The sequence below is a fragment of the Tiliqua scincoides genome, chromosome 7, assembly GCF_035046505.1.
Source record: "Tiliqua scincoides isolate rTilSci1 chromosome 7, rTilSci1.hap2, whole genome shotgun sequence".
Classification (NCBI taxonomy): domain Eukaryota; kingdom Metazoa; phylum Chordata; class Lepidosauria; order Squamata; family Scincidae; genus Tiliqua; species Tiliqua scincoides.
The window spans coordinates 52,368,581-52,396,395 of NC_089827.1; the positions used below are offsets into that span (position 1 = coordinate 52,368,581).

General features: G+C 43.8%; 1 protein-coding gene across 2 annotated transcripts in view; it reads right to left on the reverse strand.

Moving 5' to 3' along the window:
- Nucleotides 1–27,815, reverse strand: part of LARGE1 (LARGE xylosyl- and glucuronyltransferase 1) — a 389,408-nt gene that overhangs the window by 64,575 nt on the left and 297,018 nt on the right. For both annotated transcript variants that reach the window (XM_066633915.1, XM_066633917.1), the window contains exon 7: nt 10,034–10,138. In XM_066633915.1, coding sequence (XP_066490012.1) covers nt 10,034–10,138 — 105 coding nt within the window. The remainder of the gene's footprint in view (nt 1–10,033; nt 10,139–27,815) is intronic.

The following is a 27,815-nucleotide window of genomic DNA, read 5'->3' on the forward strand; positions in this document are numbered from 1 at the left end:
TAGCTATTAAAAACTCATTTGAGAAGAAAAATAGTACCGATTTATCAAAATAAATAAGGCATGTGAATTTCACATTCTTGATTCAGGCAATAATCTAAGGATAAGGTGTGTATTTTATTGCATAAAAACACACACTCACAAATGGTCAGGCTCCATAACGAAGCAAAGAAAATCTTGAGTTCTTAAAAACTGAAAACCTATTACTTTTCATTCATGAGAGAAACGATAAGCAAGCTTTTGATATCATGGTGATTTGGTATGGTTACCAGATGAAAATTGCTCTGGGAACTGAAACTGGGCTACAGGCTTCTAGCTACCCATTCATCTTCCAAAGAATACAATGTTAACAAGGTCTGATTGCACTAATTGCTAAGGAATGGGTGCTAGATCACAAAAATGTTAAAAGAGTGAGGATCAATTTATCTGCTGCAATGCCAATTTATTTTACCGTAACTCCATTATTCCCTGGATAGGCATTGCAACTCTATGCTTAAAAATCAAATGAAAAACTCTTTGAGTTCCATTTCTAAAATGTCAAATGCTCTGTATAAACTAGACTAAAATTTATAATGGCTTTTGGGAACACAGAAGGAGGAACGAAAAACTGAAGCCATCATGCTGAGCTGCAGTCAGTTTTTAGGTATCTAATATGTAAACGCTCACAGTAAATCATGGAATACATTGTGCAATGAAGTAGCCATTAAAAGACCAATTTGTTATTTCAGTGTTTCATGGTTGTCACCTGCATTAAGCTTCCCTCTCAAAGTAGAATTTGCAACAACACTGTCCTCAAAGAATGACATGCATACACATCTACCATGATATGTACACACATACTTACTAATGTCTTACAACAAATCAGAAGCAATTTTGCGTGCATGCATGATAGGAATAGGCAAACATGCAAGTCAAGGTCTGACCTATAGAAAGGTCAAAGTTTTTGCCCAAAGAGTCTCCTAAAAATCCCTTCCTTTGAGTATTTGAACAAGCAACACAATAACCAGCTAGTAAAGGGGTAAGGAACTCTTACATGGGCTCTCTTAGCAGCAGTGCTTGAACTTGTTCATTTGTTTGTTCTGTTTGCACAGGAACAGGATGCTTCTGCAGAGGTGGTCCCTGTTCTCACTATGGTGGCAAAGGCAGAGAGGAAAGGAGACAGCATTGTGCATGCATATGACTGGTATATGCACATTCAGCATGGTTGCATACTCCTAATTTAGCAAGACCTGCTGAAAATGCCTGGCCCATCAGAAGATGAGCAATGTTCCCTTTAATAACCCCTGACGCTGCATGGAGCTCTACCATGGCTGCACAGCAATGGGGTGAGGCCTCCAAGAGTTCAATGATGACATCACACACCACTGCTGAATTCGTGCAGCCAAGCTGCGTGGAGTTCAGCTTCACGTTGTACAGCTTTGCAACTTAGAGGGAACAGTGAAGAGGAGTGTCTGCAAAGGGGTGACCCAGGAGTCTTTTTCCCTTCATCACCACATTAGGAATATAAGAAGAGCCCTGCCGGATCAGGTCAACGGTCCATTTAGTCCAGCTTCCTGAATCTCCCCAGATGCCTCAGGGAGCACACAAGACAACAAGAGATGTGCATCCTGGTGCCCTCCCTTGCATCTGGCATTCTGAGATAGCCTATTTCTAAAACCCAGAAGTTGTACACTGTCATTATGGCTTGGAACCACATTGCTATACCGCAGGTGAGGATGTGCCCCCATCCACACAGATCAGCAGTGATGGCTTCTTATGCACCACAGCCTTGCAAGCTATCTCTGAACATTAATTCAACTTTAAAGAAAAAAAATTGCGAGTGAAATCCAATGAGTATTCTTTTTTTATTGGTAATGATCACCACAACCACATGTCATCCAGTGAAAGAATCCAAATATGAAGACATTTTGCAATAGCTAGAGACAGAAAAGGAGGCTAAATCTATCATCGTCTATTTGTCATGATGGTTATGTAGATCTTCCATATTCAGAGGCAGTATACCTCCAAATACCAGTTGCTGGAGGGATGAAATAGCAAAACATATCCTGGTTGTGAACTTATGTCAGGAGAGACATACCTGTACTGAAGGACAGACTTTGCCATTGGCGCACTGCTTTCCATACCGTAGTGAGAGGCAGACGTAAGTATACAGCATGGCATTCAGGGGGTTGCAGACCCTGTTTTAAAGACATGCTCTACAAGGATCTTATCAAGGAGATGTGATATTTCACTGATACCATTCTATAAATGCACAGAGCACTTTAGCCCATTCAAATCTCCTGCTTTAGTCCAGATATCTGATGCGGTTGGCATTACTGGCTCCCTATAACTAAAACTGGTGAGCAAACTAGGCAAGCACCATTGATTTTAGGGGTCCTCCTTCTAGGTTCAGTGCTCTAGCAGAAATAAAGGTGGCTGCTGCAATCAATTAATACAATGCAATACAATACAAATGATAGCAAACATTTTATAGGCATGTTACCTCCCAGTATACCTCCCTTGATGCAATTAAAGGAAATAGGCAGGGATAGTTTTTCACATGTTCAAGTGATAACTACAATAAGTATGTTAAAAAAAAAAAAGTAACACAACCCGTGCAAAGATAGTTGCTGAAAAACATCAACGTTAATAAAAACAAATTTCAGGAGCGTAACCGGAAAATGGCTACTGACATGGATCCATTTACGAAAAGGGTCTTCCTTAATTAACATACTAGAGATCTTCAACTATCACTGGCACTTCTACAGAGTACCTCTTACCTGTATGTCATACACTGACTTAAAGCTTCATCCACAAAGAAGTCACCTGGTTGAAACCCCAGTGGAATGAATAGGGCTTATAGAAGAGGAACCCTTTGAGGATCAAACTGCCTTTTGATGAAGCGCCACGTTGCGTATCATTGGATAAAGCACAGAAGGAATCAATAGGACTGGTTTATTAAATGGAACATTGGCTCAAATGCTAGAAATAAAGAGCAGCCATCAATGGAATCTCTTCAGCAGAGATGAAGGAGCCACTGTGACACGCCTGCCACAGCAGTGGTTCTGACTGTTCTCTGGTCCTCTTTAGATAAAAGTATCATAAACTAGCTTATGATACGCGACCTCCTGCGAAAGGCCCACTAATGGGTGCCGAGACATGGCACAAGGGCACACGGGAGTGACTGACCGAGGTCAGCTGGAATATATTTTCCAGAGGACTAATCACTAGGCCTTTCTAATCTAATCACTAGTCAGTCAGTCAAGTAAGAGTTGAACAAAGAGTGACAGTGGCTGACCCAGGTTTTTAAATCTAGTTCAGCTCACATCAGGTGTACTGGGATCTGATTTTAAAAGCGAAAGGGTGTACAGGCGTAGGGTGCAGAAGCTTCTCCCTTCCCAGGACTCAGGCTCTGACTAGAGCAGTGGCTCCCAAACTGAGTGCCACAGCACCTAAGTGTGCCATGACGAACGTACAGGGGTGCAGTAAGATGTCCCCGGTGGCCGCTTCTTCTGGAACTCCTGGGCTCTGCCATCTTGGATTGCATGACATGTTGCATGATCCAAGATGGCAGCACCCAGGAGAGCTGGGAAGGACGCCAGGAGGCAAGGGTGCCAGGACCCAAGGATGTCTGGGGACCACTTGACTAGAGAATATGCTTATTGCATGACTGGGGCTTGTGTGCTTGATTTTTGGTCACACCTCCCACAATGCTGCTTCCTTTGGTTGGTTGGCAACCTTCAGTCTCGAAAGGCTATGGTATAAGCCTACAGCCCCTGTTATTCCCAGGCGGTCTCCCATCCAAGTACTAACCAGGCCTGACCCTGCTTAGCTTCCGAGATCAGACAAGATCAGGCATGTGCAGGGTAACAGTTAGCACTGACTCATTACAGCACTTTTTGTCCCAGTGTTACTGACAGCCATTCTAGTCCATGTGAGCAGTGCATTCTGGGGCACTCAGTGCCCATTTCATGCCTGTTAGATTAATGTGTAACCTATAGTGCTGCTTCATGTGGCACTCCACTTTTGGGGAAATGTATCCCCTGCACCCATTTCAGGAACAGGCTGAACAAAGGAACGCTGCAAAGTAAGGGAGGGTTCTGGGCTCATCACCCACACAGTCCTTCAGCTGTTTAATTCTGTGGAATGGAACTAGGTTTAAATACATGGAACCATCACTGTCATGTCTATTTCAGAGCACAGGGGAAAACAAGACTATTCTTCTATGGAAGATGTATTCAGGCACAGAACGCTTGCTAGATGGTAATACAGTGATAAGCATAGGAAACACAAATTCTGAGATATCTGTACACATTGTCCCCCAAATGGCTGCTCAGGGCTCAGCAAGCAGCACCAAAGCACCAGTTATTTACAGTCAAGGTCCTTAGTTTACAACCCCATGCATATTATGGGGCACACTTGAGAGCGTCCCGGCATATCAGTCTCACACATGCCCACCCTTCTCCTGGTTGGTAAAGAAAGAATATTTGGTATGTCATCTGAAAACACAAGTAGTCACCAATGTCCATTTTTCACTTCCTGACAATGTCCTCAGGTGCATTTCCTATGGCAGAATTTGGAGGTATAGTTTTATCCTTTGAACCCTAAAGATGACTACCAACACATTGCAAGTACAATGCTGATGGCCATGCTGAAAAAAAGCATAAGAAGAGCCTTGCTGGATGAGGCAAGGGCTCATCTAGTCCAGCCTCCTGTATCACACAGTGGCTCAGTAGATACCTCTGGAAGCACATACAAGACCTGTAACCTGTGGCCTCTCCCTAGCATCTGGCATTCAGAAACAGGTGACCACTAAAACCCAGAGGTACAGCGTGATGTATGAGGCCAACATATGCCTCATCTACATGGACTTGCAAGAAAGACTGGCTGCTATGATGTGCTAGAATTCAAGCATTGAATTCATTTAAGATAATTTGATTGGTTCAGACATTCGGCAATGTAAACCACAGCTAGAAGGACCCACTCTATGCTATAGGATTTCACTTAAAGATTTCAATATACATTTATATACTGTACGATATTCCAAATTATACAGGAGAAGGAAGGAGTGAAAAAAGGGATGTTCTTTCCCCTCTCACACAACACCAGAACCAGGGGATGCTCACTAAAACTGAGTGTTGAGAGAGTTAGAACAGACAAAGGGTGCAATCCTAACCCCTTATGTCAGCGCTTTCCAGCACTGGCATAGCGGTGCCAATGGGACATGTGCTGCATCCTGCAGTTGGATGGCACTCACGGAGGCCTCCTCAAAGTATGGGAATGTTTGTTCCCTCACCTCAGAGCTGCATTGCCCTTATGTCACTGCTGGAAAGCACTGACATAAGGGGTTAGGATTGCACCCCCAAAAATATTTATTTACCCAGCATGTGATTAGTCTGTGGAATTCCTTGCCACAGAATGTGGTGATGGCATCTGGCCTAGATGCCTTTAAACGGGGATTGGACATATTTCAGGAGCAAAAGTTCATCACAGGTTACAAGCCATGATGGGTATATGTACTATCTCCTGGTTTTAGAAGTAAGCCACCTCAGGATGCCAGATGCAAGGGAGGGCACCGGGATGCAGGTCTCTTGTTGTCTTGTGTGCTCCCTGAGGCATCTGGTGAGCCACTGTGAGATACAGAAAGCTGGACTAGTTGGGCCATTGGCCTGATACATTGGCCTGATAAGGGCTCTCCTTATGTTCCTGCTGGCTAAAAAAGAGCAAGGGTGGAAAGAAAACTGTACCTACAAATGGGATAAGGGATCATGCCGTTCATCATGACTCACACTATAGTTTGCTTTCTTGAAGGAAAGCACTTGGTCCAACAGGAGGCAACAGTAGAGGATTTTTCTTCTTGGGGAGATGCAACCAAATATGACTATTTTCATTAAAATTAGCCTAACGCAGTAGTTTAAGTTATACTTCACAGCCTGCTATATGGATAGACTGAGCTGATCTGCATTCCCTTACAGAAGGGATAAGTGTAATGCCACCTTTGCTACTCTATTACTTGAGTAAATATTTGAGCTGGTAGTTTTTTAAGTTTACTTTTCTATTCGGCACTAAATAATTCAAGAGGCTGGCCCACTGGCTCCCCTCTTCTCCACCCTGGCACTATGATTGATTTGCTTCTGGCTTTCATCTCTTCGCTGGCACTTTCTAGGGACTTCTGGGCCCTCCTTCCCCCAGAGTTATGTTATTTGACAGCTGCTCTAATTTACTGAGCAGGTATCTGATGAGACCTGAATTTCCTTTAGTATCTCTTCACCCTCCTCAAGAGATTTATGTCTTTGTTCTCCTCTAGGATCATTGAGTCAAACAATACATTTCAGTTTTTAGGACTTTTCTTTATGGCAACATATGCTGACTCTGTCAATAATCCATCCTTTGCTGTCTCTGAGAAGTTGAACTGTCTCACTCAATGATCTCTTGTTCCATGCGCTGAAAAATGTTGTTCCATTTACTGTAACCTCCTCTCCAATCTTCCTTTCATTCACTGTCTTTGCCAGCTCATCTTCCCACCCCTTTTTTATACTCTTCCAACAGCATATAAATGGAAGGCTGAGTTTTAATAACTCCAACAGAGAAAACTGAACAATAGGAGTATGAGTGGGCTAAAATCTGTAAGGAAAATAATGCATAAGCATATCAAAATTATATAGTCTTGATACACAAGTCTGTCAAGAATCACTATTCAGAGTAAATGGCAAGTGTTATACTTGAACTCAAGGTTTGAGCAATACCTGATGCTGTCAATATAACATAGTCCAGATTGCAGAAAAGCTGTTTCCAAGCCCGCACAAGGCCTTCCTCATTGCTGCCCTCCTCTCCACCACTAAGATAACTGATTCATTGGGACAGAGGACACGGAGATAGGATGAGTTTGCCAGATGGAAAATTATCATCTGTTCAGCTAAGTCACGTATTTTCATTATATCTGAACCTGGGCCTACCCACAAACCGTGACTTGTTTGGGACTAGAATCCAAAACGATTATCCAAAGCTGATTTGCAAAACAGTTTGTTTTAACAGTGGCTTTCCATTACGTCTGAATTCTCTGGGAGAGCCACCAACAGGCAGCCTAGAGGTTACTGAGTGAGATGGATCCGTAGCCTCAACAAAATGGAAGGCAGCTTCACGCATGATAATACGTGAATCCTGCCACACTAAAGAGTGCTATATCGTTCTTATCTTCATGATGCTACACTACTGGGAAGCTGAAGACACCGGAGTTCAAACCTGTGAAGTTGGGGAATGCATTAGTGTTAAGAATTGATCAAAACTGAGTAACAGCCCAATCCTATACTTCCAGGCACCCGGAGGAACAGAAGCGACAAAATGGTGACCACTGTATCTTGCTTTCGTCCTCTTCCCCCAAGGAAAGCCCTGCAATAGGGCTTCTCAAGTCTGCACTGGCTATTTTGGTGGCGCCGACGAGAGAAGCTCTGTGCTGCGCTTTCAGCCCGACACAGAGGATAGAATCTGGCAGAGCAGGGCTGTGCTAGTCCGAAGCCCCCCTCCTGGGCCAGTTCCTCCCCCCTGCCCCAGAACACCTCCCCCCACCCTCAAAGTCCATACTGCCACCTGGAGCACTTACCTTCCTCTGGGTGGCGTATGTCCAGCACTGGGTGGCAATGGCCCGGTGCTTCCTACTCTGAGGGTGCTGTAAATGTACTCTACGTCACATTTACCACACCCGGAGCTGGTGCTGGAGCTCAGCGCTGGCTCTGAGTGACTTTAGGATTGGGCCCTGAAGTCTTTGTACAACTGTTGATCTGTTTTCATACAGACCCAAGGACTGCTCTGGTGCAAAATTTCCAGAGAACTGGTTGGTGGTATGAGGTTATTTATTTATGTCTTTACGAACTGTCCTCTCAACATAATAAGTTCACAGGGAATATGCTATACGCACACATACACTATACACACACAGACAATACTTCTGTTCTTGGTTGGCCTCATGCGAGAAGCATAGTGACCCGCTTTGTTAGCTGGTCCTATATGTTACAAAAGCAAGCTGTAATCTAGTTGGTTGATTGGGAAGAGCAGCAGAAACCTATTCAAGACCTCTGAAGTTTCTGAGAAAGTGCTGTTTAAGGATGCACCTACTTTGCACCATTTTAGAAGCGTAACGGTTTTAAAAACAAAGACACACTGAAAATATCAGAGTGAAATTAAAAGAATCCTGGATTAATACTCCTAAACTTATTACATTTTAATCCTACCCTTCCTCCAAGAAGCTCAAGGTGGCATATGTGTTCCCCTGACCACCAGTAATGATTGTCCTTACCTTCCAAACAGCGTTGAAATAGTTTAGACCAGTGGTTCTCACACTTTTGGCACCGGGACTCACTTTTTAGAATGAGAATCTGTCAGGACCCACCGGAAGTGATGTCATACCGGAAGTGACATCATTAAGCAGGAAGAGTTTTAACAATCCTAGGCTGCAATCCTACCCAATCCTACCCAGGAGTAAGTCCCATTTGTTATCTTGGCTCGGTCATGTCGTGAGAATGGATGATGGCCGGATCCCAAAGGATCTCCTCTATGGAGAATTCGTGCAAGGAAAGCGCCCTACAGGTAGACCACAGCTGCGATACAAGGACATCTGCAAGAGGGATCTGAAGGCCTTAGGAGTGGACCTCAACAAGTGGGAAACCCTGGCCTCTGAGCGGCCCGCTTGGAGGCAGGCTGTGCAGCATGGCCTTTCCCAGTTTGAAGAGACACTTGGCCAACAGTCTGAGGCTAAGAGGCTAAGAAGGAAGGCCCATAGCCAGGGAGACAGACCAGGGACAGACTGCACTTGCTCCCAGTGGAAGGGATTGTCACTCCTGAATTGGCCTTTTCAGCCACACTAGACACTGTTCCAGAACCACCTTTCATAGCGCGATACCATAGTCTTTCGAGACTGAAGGTTGCCAACAACACAATAGCCTGTTAGAAGAACAGATCTGTAACATTTCCCCTAATGCAGTCACACACCATGGTAGCATCAAGTGTAATATATTAAAAATAAAATATTGAAATGAATGGGGATCCACCTGAAATTGGCTCACGACCCACCTAGTGGGTCCCAACCCACAGTTTGAGAAACATTGGTTTACACTGTGACTGACTGGCCTGAAACTGAGCAGGAGCCAGAATGCAGCTGTCCCCATTCCAACGCTAGGCACTACATCAATCAGCTCTTGCCATTGCTTTACCAGCTGATCCTGGGTTATTAAAGTCAGACCAAGCAAAATGACCTTACAGTAGTTCCAGAAGAGAGAAAGAATAAAGCTTTGATTTGTCTCCAAGGAAAGGCTAGGTCTGGAATTGAGGGATCGAACTCTGAAAAATTCTCTAGATCTCCTTGCAACATGAACAGAGCGCTATGGCAGTACACGTGGGTTGGTAACAGCAGATTTGGTTATCCGATGATCCAGCACTCCATGCCCTCAGTAACGTTATTTAAATGCTTACCCCAGCGAAAATGTTCTTCCTTTACAAGGTTGCTGCAAGCATACAAGCTTATAGTGATGCACAAGCTGCCTCCTGGCAGCCTGAATGCTTGAAAAGACTAGATTGAGGCTAACAGGAAGTGGTTAACTTCTGCTCAGATGTGTTTTATTTGGGTGGCTTCCCCCAGAATAATTTTTTTTCCAGTAATCAAAGGTAGAAAAGAGCCCAGTTCAAATGCACTGAAATGAATTAGCATAGATATACAGAATGAACTTTCTTGGAATAAATGCAAATCTGATTAGGAAGAAAATGCAAGATTTTTTCAAATGGCCTTCATCTAGATACTACTTTCTGTTTGTCACAGTTTTGGCTACACTGATCTTCCTTTATGGTGCACCCACCTGACCTAAGAATATTTAAAAGTACACTGGAAGCAGGAGTGTGTTTGTTCCCTCTTCAGACCATCTTGCAGTAACAGATGGTCTGGAAAGGAGGTAACTTGTTCTGCTAATAGGGGCCAACGGGCCTTCCTTGTCTTCTCACATCTGGTCTTTCAAAACACATATACCATAAATAAATTTCACAGATAGTTTCATGGAACTCCTTGACCTACCTGTGTTGTAACCCCTCCCAAGAGCAGGCCAAGGACGGTGGTTCTTCCAGAGGTTTCCCAGGTACCAGTCACTCTGGTTCTCCACCAAGCCAAGAACTTGCTGACCTGGAAAACAAAATAAAACAGACTCTTAAGACGAAAGACAGGGAAGCATACAAATGCCAAGATGGAGTAAGGAAACAGACTACTAAAGGACTTCCATCCTCACCTTCTCCAACTCTCTTATCAGGGAACTGAATTGCCTAATCAGAATCAGGATCATACCAGAAGATCACAGCAAACAGGACCTTAATGCTGTGTACCAAGCAGGCAATTCAGAAGGGTATACAAATTATAGGATGATGATTTATATAGCAACAAACATATACATTGTACTCTTCAAGACACAAGAGGACATGTCCCTGCCCTGAAGGACAATCAAGAGATGCGACCAACTGGTTTGTTCAAGGGGACCACCTATTGACCCACACATTGCTTGGGAGGAGGTGTCTTCCAATTGCCAGAGAACAAGAATCCTACAGGTCCCACTCCCTTTTAAGTGTCTTCAGAAGTTTGGTGCCCAAATGATATGACTGACAACTGGATAAAATGCTTAAAGTCTTTACTGGGAGTTTGCAAAACACACAGAATAATGTACAGGTGAAGCCTATTTATCCGCGTTAGTTCCGTGACTTGGCGCAATTAACAAAAAACGTGTTGTGCTAAATTCTATAGAGTAACACAAATACACTGCAGCCTGACACTTCCGGATGAAAGGAAACTAAGGCAGCTGTTATCAATCCCCTCCCCTTCGTACTCAGCCCTCCCCGTTGCCAGCTGCCTGGCTTCTTTCACAGTTGGGATGCTGATCTTTTAAGAGTCCAACCCTATGCGTTTCTACTCAGAAGTAAGCCCCATTCCAGTCAATGGGGCTTACTCCCAGGAAAGTGTGGAGAACTTTATAGGCTAAATTTTGCTTGGTGGGAAGGCTTGCTTGTGTCTGTGATAGCCTGCACCAAGGGGGGGGGGGGTTGCTTGTGTCGGTGATTGCTTGCACCATCTCAATGGGGGGATGCAAAGTACGTTTTGTGGAGGCGGAGCGCGATCGCCCCACTCTCACTTTCCCTGACCCGGGGAGCCCTGCAGGTGCTTGCGCCCAGCTCCCTGCAGCCAGGAATGGCTGCTGCAGGGACTGGAGGGTGCACCCCAGTCCCTGCAGCCCGGTCAAAAGGAAAAGTGGGGCAATCGTGCATCACTTCCGGTTTAGCGAAGCAGGGCGCGATCGCTCCGCTGTCACCTTCCCTGACCCGAGGAGCCCTGCTGAAGGTCGCACAGGGCTCCCTGCAGCCCCCCGGAGCAGTGCGATTCTGGGGATCATGCCACTGCCTCCCCCCGCCCCCGCAAAGACTTACTGCAGGTTTCAAACTCCCTGCAAGTTTGAAAACCACAGCTGTAGGCAATTGGTTTTGGATTAGATCCACTGTTTATCAGATAGATAGCAAGGAACAAATACCAGGAAAACAATAATGGAGTTATGGTTCCAGCTTAAGCATTTTTGTTTTTCATGCCTTAATCTTTGCACCATTTCGTTGCTTCCACCCCAGTCTTGTTATTCTGCAGATGCTGCTTCTGAGGTGTGGTGGAGCCCAATTGGAAACATTTTTTGTGGGGCCCCAAGTTCACAGTCAAGGCCTGAAGAATCTTAGTGATATAAATAAAATTTATTATAGACTTTATATTTCCTCTACAGCAGAATGAAAAGCAATCAAAATGTGTGCTTAAAAAGTGCATGTGATGTCCCTTAGTCTTACTCATATTTACAGAAACCAAAACATCCAAAAAAAATACACATTACACATATATTTAAGAACATAAGAACGGCCCCACTGGATCAGGCCATAGGCCCATCTAGTCCAGTTTCCTGTATCTCACAGCGGCCCACCAAATGCCCCAGAGAGCACACCAAATAACAAGAGACCTCATCCTGGTGCCCTCCCTTACATCTGACATAGCCCATTCTAAAATCAGGAGGTTGCACATACACATCATGGCTTGTAGCCCATAATGGATTTTTCCTCCAGAAACTTGTCCAATCCCCTTTTAAAGGCATCCAGGTCAGACGCCATCACCACATCCTGTGGCAAGGAGTTCCACAGACCAACCACAAGCTGAGTAAAGAAACATTTTCTTTTGTCTGTTCTAACCCTCCCAACACTCAATTTTAGTGGATGTCCCCTGGTTCTGGTGTTATGTGAGAGTGTAAAGAGCATCACTCTATCCACTCTGTCCATCCCCTGCATAATTTTGTATGTCTCAATCATGTCCCCCCTCAGGCGCCTCTTTTCTAGGCTGAAGAGGCCCAAACGCCGTAGCCTTTCCTCATAAGGAAGGTGCCCCAGCCCAGTAATCATCTTAGTCGCTCTCTTTTGCACCTTTTCCATTTCCACTATGTCTTTTTTGAGATGTGGCGACCAGAACTGGACGCAATACTCCAGGTGTGGCCTTACCATTGATTTGTACAACGGCATTATAATAGTAGCCGTTTTGTTCTCAATACCTTTTCTAATGATCCCAAGCATAGAATTGGCCTTCTTCACTGCCGCCGCACACTGGGTAGACACTTTCATCGATTTGTCCACCACCACCCCAAGATCTCTCTCCTGATCTGTCACAGACAGCTCAGAACCCATCAGCCTATATGTGAAGTTTTGATTTTTTGCCCCAATGTGCATGACTTTACACTTACTGACATTGAAGCGCATCTGCCATTTTGCTGCCCATTCTGCCAGTCTGGAGAGATCCTTCACAATCACTTCTGGTCTTCACCACTCGGAAAAGTTTGGTGTGGTCTGCAAACTTAGCCACCTCACTGCTCACCCTTGTCTCCAGGTCATTTATGAAGAGGTTGAAAAGCACCGGTCCCAGGACAGATCCTTGGGGCACACCGCATTTACGTATTTGTCTTTCTAGCTTTTTCAGATAAATAATTTTTCTATAATTCTTTAATTATATAACATATTATGTAATTCAAGCACAGTAAAAATATTCAAAATATAAAACAAACACTATTGACTTTTTAAGAATGCAGAAGAAAATTAAAATCATTGCTTTTCTCTGTAAAATCTGCAATGTGGTGTTAGGTGTCTGTTGCCGTATGCTGTTGTGTGTATATAACAAGATTAGATTACCCTATCACAGGGCCCAGTTGAGAGCGTCTGGTCCAACTGGTTTAAAGCCAGCCCTGCCCCAAAGAGCACCTATAGCCCACCTGTTACTTGGCTATTTTCTCAATTACGTGACTCTATTGAATAACTTGCAGTCCCCTGCTAGGAGGAAATGGTTGGTAACCCAACTTGTGTGGTTCTTTTTCCAATGCTGATGAACTGTTCAATAAATACAGTTCAATTAATACTTTGACTAGATCACACTTGTTTCTTTGTTAGCAGATGGTGTAACATACTTCATAGGGCAGCTCCCCACTTCAGTCAGCCCCAGGGGAAGGACATGGGGGCCCTACAATGTCCCAACCCCCCAACATCCAGGGCCGCAAAATGTTCATAATCAAATGATAAATGTTTTTTTTTGTTTTTTTAAAAAGCTCTTTAAATTTTCTTATCCACAAGTTGTTATCCACAGTATTTTTTTATTTTGTCCTTCCTCTGTAATGTTCACATCTATAAATAATTTCTAAATCTCGGATAATCACACCTCCCATCTCATAAGCCCGAGAAAACCATAGCTGGTTAATGCTTTAATCTCCTTTTCATCGTTTAACCATTTATAACAAAGGACTTAATTTGTAAATATTGAAGTTTAGGTTTCTCCCCACAGTCTGCTCCATTATCTCAGAGAGTGGAATCATACAGATCTCTGTTACAAAGTCCCATGGTTTTGTTAGGTTGTGTTGTTCCCTGAAAGAAGGTTCCCATTGATTTTGCTGTCTTAAACACAGCATGGTAAATAATTGGCAACAGTGGTGAAACACCTGGACTTAATTTATTTCTATAAGCATCCCAGACTCTTAATAAGTGTGGGATTAATATTTTATCTTTAATTGAACTGTTTCTTTCTTTTCATTTTTGCCAACGTGATACACTAAATGGAAAAATTATTTTCAATTGTACTAAAATATAACATACATTTGGATCTTGAAGGTTAAATCAAAGTGTTCATACTGCCAGTTGTGCTGTAGAAATCTGCTTATGGAAGGAATTGGGTCACAGAAAACTGGTGGGGGAGGCCAGTGCGTCACCCCCCGATGGACCTCCTCCCAGGTGGAGAGCATGGCGATCCCAACCCTGCCAGTTTATTAGCTATAATGTTTGATAGAATACAGATATTTCAATGCTGTTTGTTTCATTGCATTCAACATGAAATTGGAGTATTTGAGCTATGAGACCTCACCGCAGCCTCCCCCTTTTGTTCCTATGTTTTTCCAACTTTATTTTTTGATAGAATAAAATGCAGGCACTGGATATATAATATCAGTATTACTGTCTTACACAATACGTTGAATTTCAGCATTCTAGCACAGGCTGTATTCTACTTTAATAAAGTATTTTTCTTATTCACACCTACATCATTCAAAGAAATATTAGCCACCATTGTAACTGCAGGGTTTATTTTGAGCATGCATGTGCAATTCTCTCTTTGTGCTTTGGGGAAACCTTTATTGAAAGGCAGAGATGGAAAGTGGAAGGTGGGATAGACAGTGGCCCCCTGGGGCAAAGGTCCACAATGGCACTCCCCTGTGGGATGTCACCGCCCCCCCCCCACGCAAATCCACTCTCCCACACTTACATGGAGCGCAGGGTGCCTCATGCAACTCAAGGATGTGTCAGGGAAGCTTCCAGAAAACTGGAAGCACAGTTTCCAACCCCGTCAGGAGCTTCAGAGAGGCTTCATGGGATCCTAAAGGCGCATGAGGCACTGTGCCTGGGTCATTTGCCCCATAGAGTGAATGGGAGGTTCACCACAGGAGATGGAAAGTTAAACATAGAAATAGTCAAAGATCACTAGAGTCTACCAGTAAGCAAAAACATCCACCTTGCAGAGAATATCTCAAAAATTCACATCTGTTTCTTGTTTCCTCTTACAAACACACATGCACACACTCTGTTTTAGTTCATGTGGAGTAAATCAAGCAGAGAGAAGCCCTAATTGGTGCTGGCTGGCAACGTTCGGGCATAGCTCAGGTGGAATCAAATATTATAGGTGATAAGAACAGGCTGACCCTGGCTTGTGTCCAGCAGTGCCTTTCACAACTCAATAGTCTAAAGATTCTGCTTAGGAAGGTACATCTAGCATCAAAAGAAAATGTGAGAATTCCATTTGCAGGAAGCAGATATTGAATGCCCTCTCTGCAGACCACCAGTCTGCCTTCATTATACTGCCCCAAATGAAAGTCATAGAGGTCAGTCCTCAAACTCATTCATATGGATAACGCACAAACCTTGTTGTTTATTAATGGATTTGTTTTCTCTCTTAGGAGTCCACAATCAGGTTTTTTGGTTGAATACTTTGCTACTCTTCTAGTTTGCCAGTAAGTCTACCCATAATACCGGAAAAGATTGGAATGGACATATCTCTTGTCATAGTTTCCTTGGTGACGAATTTCCTTCTCAACTATCATGCAGCAGACCAAATTCTACTTTCTTGTGAACTGGTGATCCTTGACAAACAAAACAGTCTTCCTGAAAACACAGTGAATACCATGAAAAAGAGCCCAGCTTTTGGCTCAAGTCATACTGGTGTGACTCAGAAATAACACAAGACTATGGTTTGCTAAGCTACAACACTGTTTTGCATTAACTCAAGCATGGTGAGAAACCATGGTTTGTTTGGGACCAACAAACTAGGATCTGAAATAATATTCAAAAGCCAATTTGTAAATCACAGTTTGTGCTAACTGTGGCTTTCCGTGTCTGAGTTCACAAGCTACTGACCAGCCATGGTTAAGGCCACTACTCTGCCTTAAGAAGTTGCATCGCCATGAAGATGGGACTGAATTTATGAATGTATGAAACTGAGTTCTGAGCATATGGGAAATGAAAGCAGATAAGCAGCTCTAAATCACAGTTTCTCTGTTGCACATTTGGAAGATCAAACTATGGTGTGGGTTCTCACAGTTAACAAAAACCGTAACAAGAGCCCTGCTGAATCAGACCAAAGGTCCATCTGGTCTAGCATTCTGTTTCACACAGTGGCCAACCAGATGCCTCTGGGAGCCCACAAATAGGACCTGAAGGCAGTGCCCTTCTTCTGCTGATGTTTTTCCTAGCAATTTTTTCATTCTCTAAACCTGGAGGGAGCATACAACCATTATGATTAATAGCCACTGACAGACTTGTCCCCCGCAACTTTATTAATCTTGTTTTAAAGCCACCTGGGCTAATAACCATCACCATATCTTATGACATGTATCCCAGCAGCAGTTGCCTGTTGAAAGGAGTGGGAGTCACATACCATCCCCCCTGGGCTTGCCCTTCTGGGGATAGTAAGCTTCCTGGTTCAGGTAAACTTTATGATTCACAAATTGTAATCTGGAAGATTTCCCCCTCATTGTTCAGTTCTTTAATCAAGAAAGCAGGGATTCCCCCCAGGGAGAACCTGTTTCAAAAAAATTCAGCTCATTTCTCCGCTTCAACGTTGGAAGATTCTTCATAAATTGATTAGTGGTGGCTGCCAGTTGGTTTCTGAGGAAGCCATGCCCTAGTAACAACCAGGGAAGAGAGTTCATTGACAATACAAGAGGCCAGTCACTGGGTGTGCAGCAAGCACACAATTCATTTCAGTGGAATGGTGGCAGGCCAAGGGTGCCCCTACGTCTCTCCCCATTCCTAATGTTCTGGAGGCGACAGTGACATTGAGGCCATTTTTCAAGGGGCAATGGGGAACATGGGCAAAGGGGGGAGGAAATGGGAAAATAACTGCACATTCCACTTATTTGGAATCTTTAAAAATAAGTATCTCTAACAGCTGTACCACACACAGCTTGAGATGACATGGTTGATGCAGAAAGGCTGGTCTGTGAGATTGAAGATTCCTCCAAGTCGATGGGAACCAGGCTCAAAATAAATTCTTCCTTGCCACCTGTTTCTTCCCCTGTGCCCCTTCTCTGTTGCATCACCTCCTGAGCTACTCATGCAAGGTATGACCAATCCATCATCCAGGAAGAGGAACTGGTCAGAGATGTTGAAAAAGGCATGCTCGTCCTGGAGTTCCCAGGACAGCTATTGCTCTCCTTTATCAAGGGTCTAGGAGTCTGTAATAGCTTGACAGACATTATTGCAGGGGGAGGAACGTCCATATCAGTTTGGGTTAGGTTGGCCCAGATTGTATAATAATATGCTAAGGCTCCTCGGCTTGTAATTTCTTGACTTTGCTCTTGCATATGGTCCTTCTGGTAGTCCATGACCTTAAGCACATAGTGGAACTGATCTATATTTGGGTAATTTTGCGCAAGAACTGCCTGGACAACCTCCTCCCACCAAATGCCTGCGAAGGGTCACAGGTCCTCTATGAAGGATTGCTTGGATGGCAAGGATGCCCTCTTGCTGCTGACAGGAGTAGCTGGAACAGCTGAAACACCAGTTTCCTCCAGTGTGGTTCAGTTCAGATATACTGAGATTAAGCTCAGATTTAAGCCAGGCCTGCTTCTGTGCCTTTCTTTCCTACTTGCCACATGCAAGGGGGGGGGGGGATGGCTGCCTTTCAAAGCGTAAACAAGGAGAGCTGTGACAAAAGAGGCTTCCACCTGGAGCCAGTTTATGGTGCCATTTCACCTCTTCCAGGATGCAAAACCTCTTCCAGGATATCAACAAGCATGTGAATTTTGCAACCACACATTCAAAACCCAAGTGGAAGATTTGAAACCCATGAAATTAAAACGGAAACAGGTACTTGGCTTATTCTATGGGGAAACCCTCACAAATACAGAAACCCATGTGGGTTTTGCATCCAAACATGCAGTTATTCCATGAACAAATGCTCATTTCCATGTGAATTTTTGCATGTCTGATTTGGGCCTTAGCATATTATGATGCAATCTGGGCCAGCCTAACTCAGGCTGAAAGGATGTTTCTCAAACTCCCCCCCCCCCCCTCAAAATAATTTCTGTCAAGCTATTACAGACCCCTAGTCCCAGCCATTTAAAGCCAGCACTGCCCAAAGCCGCATCTATCCTTTGGGCCCCTCTGTGCAGAAATCAAGAGCGCCAAAACCTCTGTGGGTTCTGTTCTGTTGCAATCAATCCTCTGCAGGGTACTTTACCAAACTCATTTCACTTCTCCCTATGCTGGATTTTGAACCTAGATCTCCTGAAGTGAAGAATTAGCCTCTCTGTGCTTCGGGGAAAGAAAAAGAGAACGAATCCCTTTTTGAACGACAAAGTAAACCTTGCTAGCCGAATGCATTTCTATTGCTCAGTATTCTGCGCTGCCTGTCTCTCCTCCTTAAGAGTTATTATAGTAAAACACCGTGACTAACAGCAAAAGCTTTGTCATTGTTTTCTGCTCTAGCCCCACAGTTATGATTAAGTGCACTTCGCTTGCTCTTTGCCACTCCAGGCGCAAGTTTAGCTTATGAAAATGAAGCTGTCTTCTTTACTTATTCATACATCATCATTAACAGCCAGACAACCGGGGGGGGGGGGGGAGAAAGACTGGATGCTGGCCATGACCACAGTGCAAATTTATCAGTACTAGGCAGGATGAGAGCAGGGCTGTCCCAAACAAGGTAGTGCCCTGTGCAACTAAAGAAAGAGAGAGAGAGAGAGATGTGCATCCCCTGCATTTCTACAACTAACATCTTTCCATGTAACCCATGTTGGGAACATGTTGGGAACCCATGTTTCTCAGTGTGTAAACTCTGATATGCCTAGAACAATGAGGAAAAAAACCCCCAACCTAACAAACCATGTAACATTGGCATTTTTGCCTGCAGCACAAAACAAAAGAGAATATTGCACAGAATATTGCACAGAAGAATTATTGAGTATTGCACAGAAAAGTTATTGGGCAGGAGGTCTGGTCTACAGGGTAGAGCCTCTGTCTGCCTGAAGATAACATCCACAAGGTCGCCAGTTCGAGGCCGCCGGCACTGTGCGACCTTGAAGCAGCTGACAAGCTGAAGCCGAGCTATTCCATCTGCTCTGAGCGTGGGAAGATGGAGGCCAGAATGTGAAACCAGATCAGATAGAAACACCTGAATGTTGTGGTTCTTGAAAGAAAGAACCTTCTTTCAATCGTAAAAATCCCTACAGGGATTTAAATAAGCCTGCCTATGTAAACCGCCTTGAATAAAGTCTTGAATAAAGACCAAGAAAGGCGGTATATAAATACCTGTTGTTGTTGTTGTTGTTGTTATTTCAAATTTCTAATGCCCATAAAGTACAGTGGCTAAAATGTTGACCTTGCATGCCAGAATTTGCTGGTTTGTCTTGGCGTGAGCAAGTTACTCTCTCAATCTAGTCTATCTCATAAGTAGTTCTTTTTTTTCTTTGTATTTTCTTTTGGGGGGTGGAAATGTGCCCAGAGTAACCTTCGAGAAGAAGAAGAAGGCTAGAAACAGTGACATAGCCAGGCTGACTGGCACTCAGGGCGGGGTGATGCAATGCTGCTGTCATGTCACCCCCTGTCTCCTGAGCCTCAGAAAGACTCGGAAGTCACTTTTTGGTTTTCACTATAAATAGGAAATGCCTTTCCAATGCTTCCAGGAAGCTTTCCACCGCTCGACAGATGCAAGGTCAGCACCAGCAGTGAGTCAAGTCCATGGGTGCTGAACCCATGGGTGTGATAAGCGTCAACTGTACATACTTTTGGAAAATAGGTTAGTGCTGCCTTCACTGGATCATTCAAATGGCAGGTATGAGGTCATGAAGTCCCCTTCCAACTCAATCTCTGATATTTGTAGGGTGGTTTGCCTTTAATTAGGCTAGTCTTAGCACAGCTCTGCAAATCTCATACACACCACTCAGTGTGTTAAACAAAGAGATGCTGCCAGTCATATGTGGTACAAAAAAGTGCAATTTTTTTTAATGCTCTTTCAACTTCCAGTGACCAGTCAAGTGTGATGTCAGTAATCAGCTGGTACTTCCAGTGAGGCAGTGGAACTTTGATGATCTTTATTCCTGTAAACTTGAAAATCTAAGTTTGCTGCAGCCTTTTAGTTGCAAAAATGAGTGAAATTCAGCTTCATTCAAATGTAGATAGCCACAGCGAATGGCAATTGAAATATACTTAGCACACTTAAGAGCCAGAAGTAAGATCTTTTATGTCACTGATTTTTTGTAAAGGCTCAGCATTCCAGTCTGTACCAGATTCAGATTTCAGATGGGATGACAATTTTTTTAGCAGGGAGCCAGGGAGGAAACAACATGCAATGCAGCAATATAACATGTGTGACAGGTGTTCTCGAATCTTTTCTATCATGCAGAAGATACTGGATCAAAATCAACCAGTAGGGTTGTGGAACTATCAGGTCATTGTGCCCCAGCATGCTCTACAACTTTACTTTTTTGGTATTCCTCTTTGGGACAGCTTTGAACCAGTTCTGATTTCCAGGGATACAGGAAAACCTACTCACCAATGACACCTGATCTGCCATCATTACTGTACCATTTTACATTGTAATACACGTATCACAAAACAGCCATCTTTCCTTTGACCTCACATGGGATGTTGATTTGCGGCCAGGACATTTACAGAGAGCTACCAGTGAAGCTACAGAGCATAAAATCCAGGCAGCAAATAAACAAGGGCAGATGGGATAAGGACCAACATTGGTTCCAACGGCATACCTATACAGAAATTTCAAAATGAGCAACAGATGCACCTGCAGGTCTTTGTAGAACATACAGATAGGGACTCACTTCCTTCAAATCAAAGCGCTCATATATTTGCAACCTGTGAAGAAATGTTTTACTTTAAGTGCACTATAGCCTTACAAAAAAAGTGTTTTTTTTTTTTACATGAAAGGCTTTCATAAGTGATCAGAACATGATCTCTCAGTTGCACCGTCTTCTTGTCCATCCAGCAAGTATTCATATTAGTAGTCCCTCACTCAGAGGCATTGCTACGGGGCGGGCGGTGCACTAAGTTTTACAGAAAGCCTCCCTGCAGCGTGCAAGCGGCTCCTCCCTCTCCCGTCAGGAGCCATTCGCCTCCGGCAATGTGCAAGTAGCTCCTCCCCTCCCCTCTGGAGTCATGTGGGTGGGGGTGGGGGAAACGGAGGCGAATGCTTCCCGACAGGAGAGGGAGGAGCCGCTTGCACACTGCAGGGAGGCTCTCTGCAAAACTTAGTGCACCGCCCGCCCCCCCTCCCGTAGTGACGCCTCTGCCCTCACTCTCCTTCCTATTAGCTTGAGGTCCATTGCAGCCTCTTCCTGTTTGGTTCAACAGAGCTGGACAAACAGGATGAGCAGACCACAGTGGGAGCCCATTCACCATGCCCTGCTCATCTCGTTTCAACAGAGCCTGCAGGAGTAAGCAGAAGATGGTGGGGACACGTGGAAGACCTGAAGCCAAGGACGTGGTGGTGTGGGGAGGGAGCTCTGAATTTCTGCAATCCCCCTCGCCTTTCCAACCCAGTACCTGAATAGGTGTGGGGGGAATCAGCAACAGCAACAGTGTGTCTGTGAGCGGGGTGTGTGTGTGTGTGTGTGTATGTGTGTATGTGTGTGTGTGTGTGTGTGTCAAAATGGCAGGGGCAGCAGATCTGCTCCAATTCAGATGGCAGATCTGCTCAGGCAGATCTGCCCAACTGTGCTTACTCCTGAGCCCTCCTTCAAAACAGGCTCTGCTGCTTTTATCCTTTTCCTGTCTGTATTATTTAGATGCTAAGCCCTCTGGACAAGGTTCACAGACCTGCGTAGCACCCAGCAAACAAGCAGAGGTAAACAAATATAAATCAGCAGTAACACAAGAAAAGCTGAATTCCAACGACTATGCAAGGAGTTGATAAGCACATGTGGAATAGAAAGCACAGGGAAAAACCCACCATGTATCTGTAATGCCAAACCACCCACTGCTATTAAAGATTCTAACTGGACCCCTGCATTAAGCCCACTATAGTGAATGAAGGTTGTGCAGCAGCTGGACCTAGCGCATTGGGCTCATGGTATGGAACTGTACCAAGCAGAAATGTGATTATGGGATAAAGGTTCTTTTGTACCTCTTGCCTTTAAGTGATAATGCAGTGAAGTGATCTTGAAGGAATGTGCTGAAGGCATGAAAGTAATTGCTCATGTACCATGACTGTGTCTTTCACAGATGCATTATTTTATTATTCAAGGGGATAAAACTCAGTGATAAGCCAGTTAGTTAGCACAAGTTCTGTCATGAGGATGCATCCAAGTAATGGAGAACAGAGCCGTTTCCCTGGCAGGTGCAGTCAGCGTTATCTATACAATCTCTTCAGAAGACTAAAGAAATTCTAAACATTATCCGATGTGACTTTACGTTAGCAATGCCAACTATCTCTCACTTCCCGGTTTACCGAGTAATTAAGCTCTGTAAATTAGAGGCCTGGGAATCCAGACACCGGAGCTTCGCCTCCTGCACAGATTAATTAACACAGCAGTGGGCAACTTGCTTGGAATGAAGGGCCACAACTGATTTGACTACAGCTGACATATCCTTATTAACATACAAATGTTGTGCCAAAATGCAATTGCTAGAAAATTTTGCGCTTGTCTTATCATATATGCGGAAGACATCTGCCAAGCACCGCTACAGAGCAAACGCCAATCATTTCAATGAGGAAAGCGAGGGAGACACCCAATTCCACTAGAAGGAACACAACTAGTGTTTGACTTTTGAAATGAGAAGCAGTGGGGCACGAGAATGCTGGTCACCATAGCTGCCGACCGGATAACTTTTTCTTACTTAAATATGTTTGTGAGTTACTCAGAAGTGTGGAAGGACCTTCTGCACATTCTTTAGGATGCAATCCTATATGCCAGTGTTTCTCAAACTGTGAGTCGGGACCCACTAGGTGGCTCGTGAGCCAATTTCAGGTGGGTTCCCATTCATTTCAATATTTTATTTTTAATATATTATTTTTAATATTTTAATATATATTTAATATATTTTAATATTTAATATATATTTATTTTTATATATATTATATATAATAATATATATTTTTATGTTAAAATAATATATTTTAATATAAAAATAAAAATATTTTATTTTTAATATAGTATATTACCACTCACCATGGTAAGTGACTGCATTTGGGGAAATGTTACAGACCTGTAATTTTAACAAGCTACTATATATATATTCTTTTAACAATGATAGTAAATGGGACTTACTCCTGGGAAAGTGTGGGTAGGATTGGAGCCTTGAATTGTTAAACATTTTCCTGCTTGATGATGTCACTTCCGGTCATGACATCACTTCTGGTGGGTCCTGACAGATTCTCATTCTAAAAAATGGGTCCTGGTGCTAAATGTCTGAGAACCACTGCTGTACGCACATTCCTGGGAGTAAGCCCATTGCATAGGATTGTTCTGCAAGGCATTATCGCAATTGGATTAAAAAATTTTCTCTGCCTCAGTATTGCAAGTTTGAGGAGCAATTGTAGATCTCTAGAAAATGGAATTGGCAAAATCATCTGATGGGCAAACTATGATACTCATGTAAGGCCACAGTTCAGTGGTAAAGCACATGTTTTACATGCAAAAGGTCCCTGGATCAATACCTGTCTCCTCTAGGGAGAGACTCCTGCAGACCTGCTATCATAAGAAAATAAGAGCATAAGAACAGCCCCACTGGATCAGGCCATAGGCCCATCTAGTCCAGCTTCCTGTATCTCACAGCGGCCCACCAAATGCCCCAGGGAGCACACCAGAAAACAAGAGACCTGCATCCTGGTGCCCTTCCTTGCATCTGGCATTCTGATACATAGCCCATTTCTAAAATCAGGAGGTTTAGTGTAGGATAGTCAGTCAGTGTAGGATAGTTTCACATGTTCAAATGCCCCATAAATGACCAGAAAATGCAACATAAACTTAAATAAGGGAGGGGTCATCTCAGGGATAGAATGTCTGCTCTGCAGGCAGAAGTTCTTTGTAGAATCTCTGACATCTCCAGGTAAGCACTGGGAAAGTCTCCTGCCTGAAACCACGGAGAGCTGCTGCCAATCAGTGTCAACATTAACAAGCTAGATGGATCGATGGTCTGATTCAGCACAAGTCAGCTTCCAATGATCCCATTCTTCTCTTTCAATTGAGTGATTATGTTCGAGACAAGAAGTGGATTCAATCAAGCAAAGCTCACTTACAAGCCAAACAAAAATTGCACACAGACAGCAGAGCATCCCTATAAAAGGACTGCCAGGTTCACTGAGCTAGGGACAGGGAAGACACTGACAGAATGCAACCCTGTGCAATTGTTGGGGGCCATATATATTTTCACGAAAAAGAGCAGGAACAGAAACTACGGGTGGTTTAGATGATGCGTCCAACTGACCCCCCCAAATCACATAGGAAGGAACATGGGTGTGCACATCTCCTCCCCACCCAATGTGCTGTCCTACCCCCACAAACTCACTGCAATCACAGACCACTGGCCCATACAGCTCAGTATGGTAGACTCCAAGGTTTCAGTCAGGACTTTTTTCCCCCTCTGCCTTACCTGATGATGTTGAGGATTGATCTTGGAACTTCTAAAAGAAAAGCATGTGCTTCACCACTGAGTGACTCCCTCCTTGGGGGCTACTGCTTGACTCCATGGCCCCAAAGGGGTTCTAGTCTGTCCCTTTTTTGCTGTTTAACACAAAACCTCTGGGGCCAGTTGTCCAGAGATTTGAGCTGAGTTGCCCCGAAATGCTAATAACCCTAGCTCTATCTCATTTTGTGAACTGACCAAAGTAGATTGGCTTGACCCCAGGGGCTGGAGGCAGTGATGGGCTGGATGCAAACTAATAAACTGAAGCTTACTCCAGACAAGATAAGGGCTGCTGATGGCTAGAGGCCTCAGTTTAGGTAATCAGCCTGTACAGGTCACTGGAGGCTTCACCTGAAGCAAAGAATGGTTGCAGCAGCACAGCTCAGGCTGGACCCTCCTCTAGAATGGCAATCACTAAATATTTAGCAGCTCCCCTTTTCGTTCAGGTACCTGCAGAATATCAGAACACACGGGCTGCTGCCAAATGCAAACATTTGCCCGGGAGACCATTCATCGCAGTGAGTTGGGGCAGAGGAGTAGTCACAGTCTGCACTGCCTATTTGCACAACAAAATGCAAGAGAAGAGGCTGTTTTCAGACGCATTCTAATGACTGGCCATTGGCTCCCTGTATTGAGTTAACAAAATCAAATCTGAAGGGCTTATTTCTCCAGTGGTACTAACGTACCTGCAGAAATGAAAACATAAAATACTCCCGTTTCCAGCAGACATGGTCCATTATTTGTAAATAACATATATACCTATTGCTTCTTACAGTGGCAATTGATTTGTTTTTATGTAGAAGCCAATTCAACTTGTCAGCGTTAGACTTCAAGGTGAATTAAGGATTCACGCTGTTGTTAAAAAGAAAGATTTAAATGTTGAGAGTAAAATGTGCTGCAATCCCTAAAGGTGTAAATGACTGTCCATTAATAAGGCTGGGGTACTAGTTATGTCCCATGCAGAGATGATAAGAAATACCAAGTTTGGAGTAGAATTCAGGCAAATGTTTCTCTTGAAACAGGAGTCCAACAGGACTCCTGCATTTGATACTCTTCATGGGAGCGGGAGAAATTTCTGGAGCTATATTATACAGCAGACAGGACTTACCACAAGAAACTAGCTATGAAGTAGAGAAGATAATGCACAGAACTGCCCTGAATTCATGTCAGGTGAGGGTTTACTAGGGCTGATGCGTTAAAAAAGGAAGAAAATCCTAAGGTGCAGGACATTTCATTATAAATTAGCTAGTGTGTGTACATTCCAAGGTTACATATGCCAGAGAGCCTTGAAGAATTTCAGGAAGAAAGTCAAGTTAGCAATCCCTATGATCATGTATAGAGTGATCAGCATACAAGTTAGCCACAAAGAGTCCATATACTAGATTAACCACTGTCACTGCAGGGGTTTGGGCATGGTTGAGCCAGGGTAGTTCAGCAGAGTTTTACGTACTTGAGGCTTAAAAGCCCTGGTTCCACCTCTGCAAAGGACTCATTGCGAGCCTCTGGGTGTCACTATTTCACAGTCTTAGAGATCAACATCTGACCTAATACTTGGAGTTATTGTGAGGGCATGCAAAATAAAACGTTGCAAACCACTTTGTTAATTAAAAGTGCTACATAAAGGTAGTAAAACAGCAGCAGTAGTACTATGATATTGCCTTGGCACAAGGGCTTACACTAGAAGACCTTCATGTTCCTTCCACTTCTATGATTATTTATAAGCCACCATTCAAGAGGCCATTCCGGGTGTGACAAAATGCTAACAGAGAAATATTCTCCCCAAAGAATAAAATCTATTTTCAGATAAAAAAGAAACATGAAAGCATTTCTGCAACCTTTGCAGATAGCATGGGAGAATTTGAAGGGGGCTAACGGAAGTCCATCTCACTGCAGACATTTTCCAATCCTTACCATTTGTTTACTTAAAAAATGAGCATTCCCCTTCATTCTGGAGAACACTGCAGTAAAAAAGACAGACAAAAATGACATTAGTGGTAGGAAGGAGGCATTAAGCACTCATAATCTCTTCAGCCTCTATTTTAAGTTACTCAATTAACACCATCGTTGCTTTAATTGAGACAAATATATGACAAACATACACGAGTTCACAGGGTTTCCAAATCACTGCACTGAGACAAAGATCTCTTTAAGGATGTCAAAAGGGTTAAATGTTTAAAAAACCAGTAGGTAGATTTAACAGGTGGTTGCAGTTTTCTTCAGTAGATATAGGTTGGTGATAACCAGAAGAAGAGAGAGAGAGAGAGAGAGAGAGAGAGAGTGTGTGTGTGTGTGTGATGTGGGGGGAGACTAGGCTCCACTGGAACACAAACAGCCCCCATTATGAATTCCGCACACCAACTGTTTCGGCTCTATAATATTTCATCCATTGATTTTATTGTCAAATGAAAAGGCGCTTGTTCCAAGTGGCATTTAGTGAGACAGATGGGGAGAGACTCAGACTTCATTACTTGGAGCTTGCACACAGGGTAATGTGAATATTGTATGGGTGGAAGGCAAGACAAGGAAAAAAGGTCTACATGTCTTGACATGGGGAAAGTCTCCATGGTTCACATCCTAGCAGATGAAGGGCTAGGCTACTTTTCCCCCCTCTTAGGGGTTGTGCACTTCTTTTGTCAAAGAGACCTGCCAATCACCTTGCAGGCCCTCAAATTATAGCTGAATAACAGCCCAATCCTAGGTATGCCTACTCAGAAGTCAGTCCCATTTGAGTCAGTGGGGTTTACTCCAGGAAAGTGTGGATAGGATTGGGCTGTAAATCACTGAGGCAAATTTCAGAGGCACATTTTCTGCAGTTCACTCTACATCTGCTTTCTATATGTGGTATAATGCATTCAGGTTGATGAAGGCCAGTTCCCTCATGGTGCGATCCTATACTGCAAGAAACATGTGCAAATACTCCAGCTGCATAGATGGAGCTAATCATGTGGGCCTTTCCCACTCCAATTTGAGGGAGAGTGAAAATCAGATGAATGACCACAGGGGTGGCCCTATCATGAAGTGATTAACAGCCCAATCCTAAGCTTCACGGTGCCCGGAGGAACAGGGGCGCTAAAATGGCAACTGCTGTATCCTGCAGGCACTGGAGGTCTCCTCAGTGGAAGGGGACATCT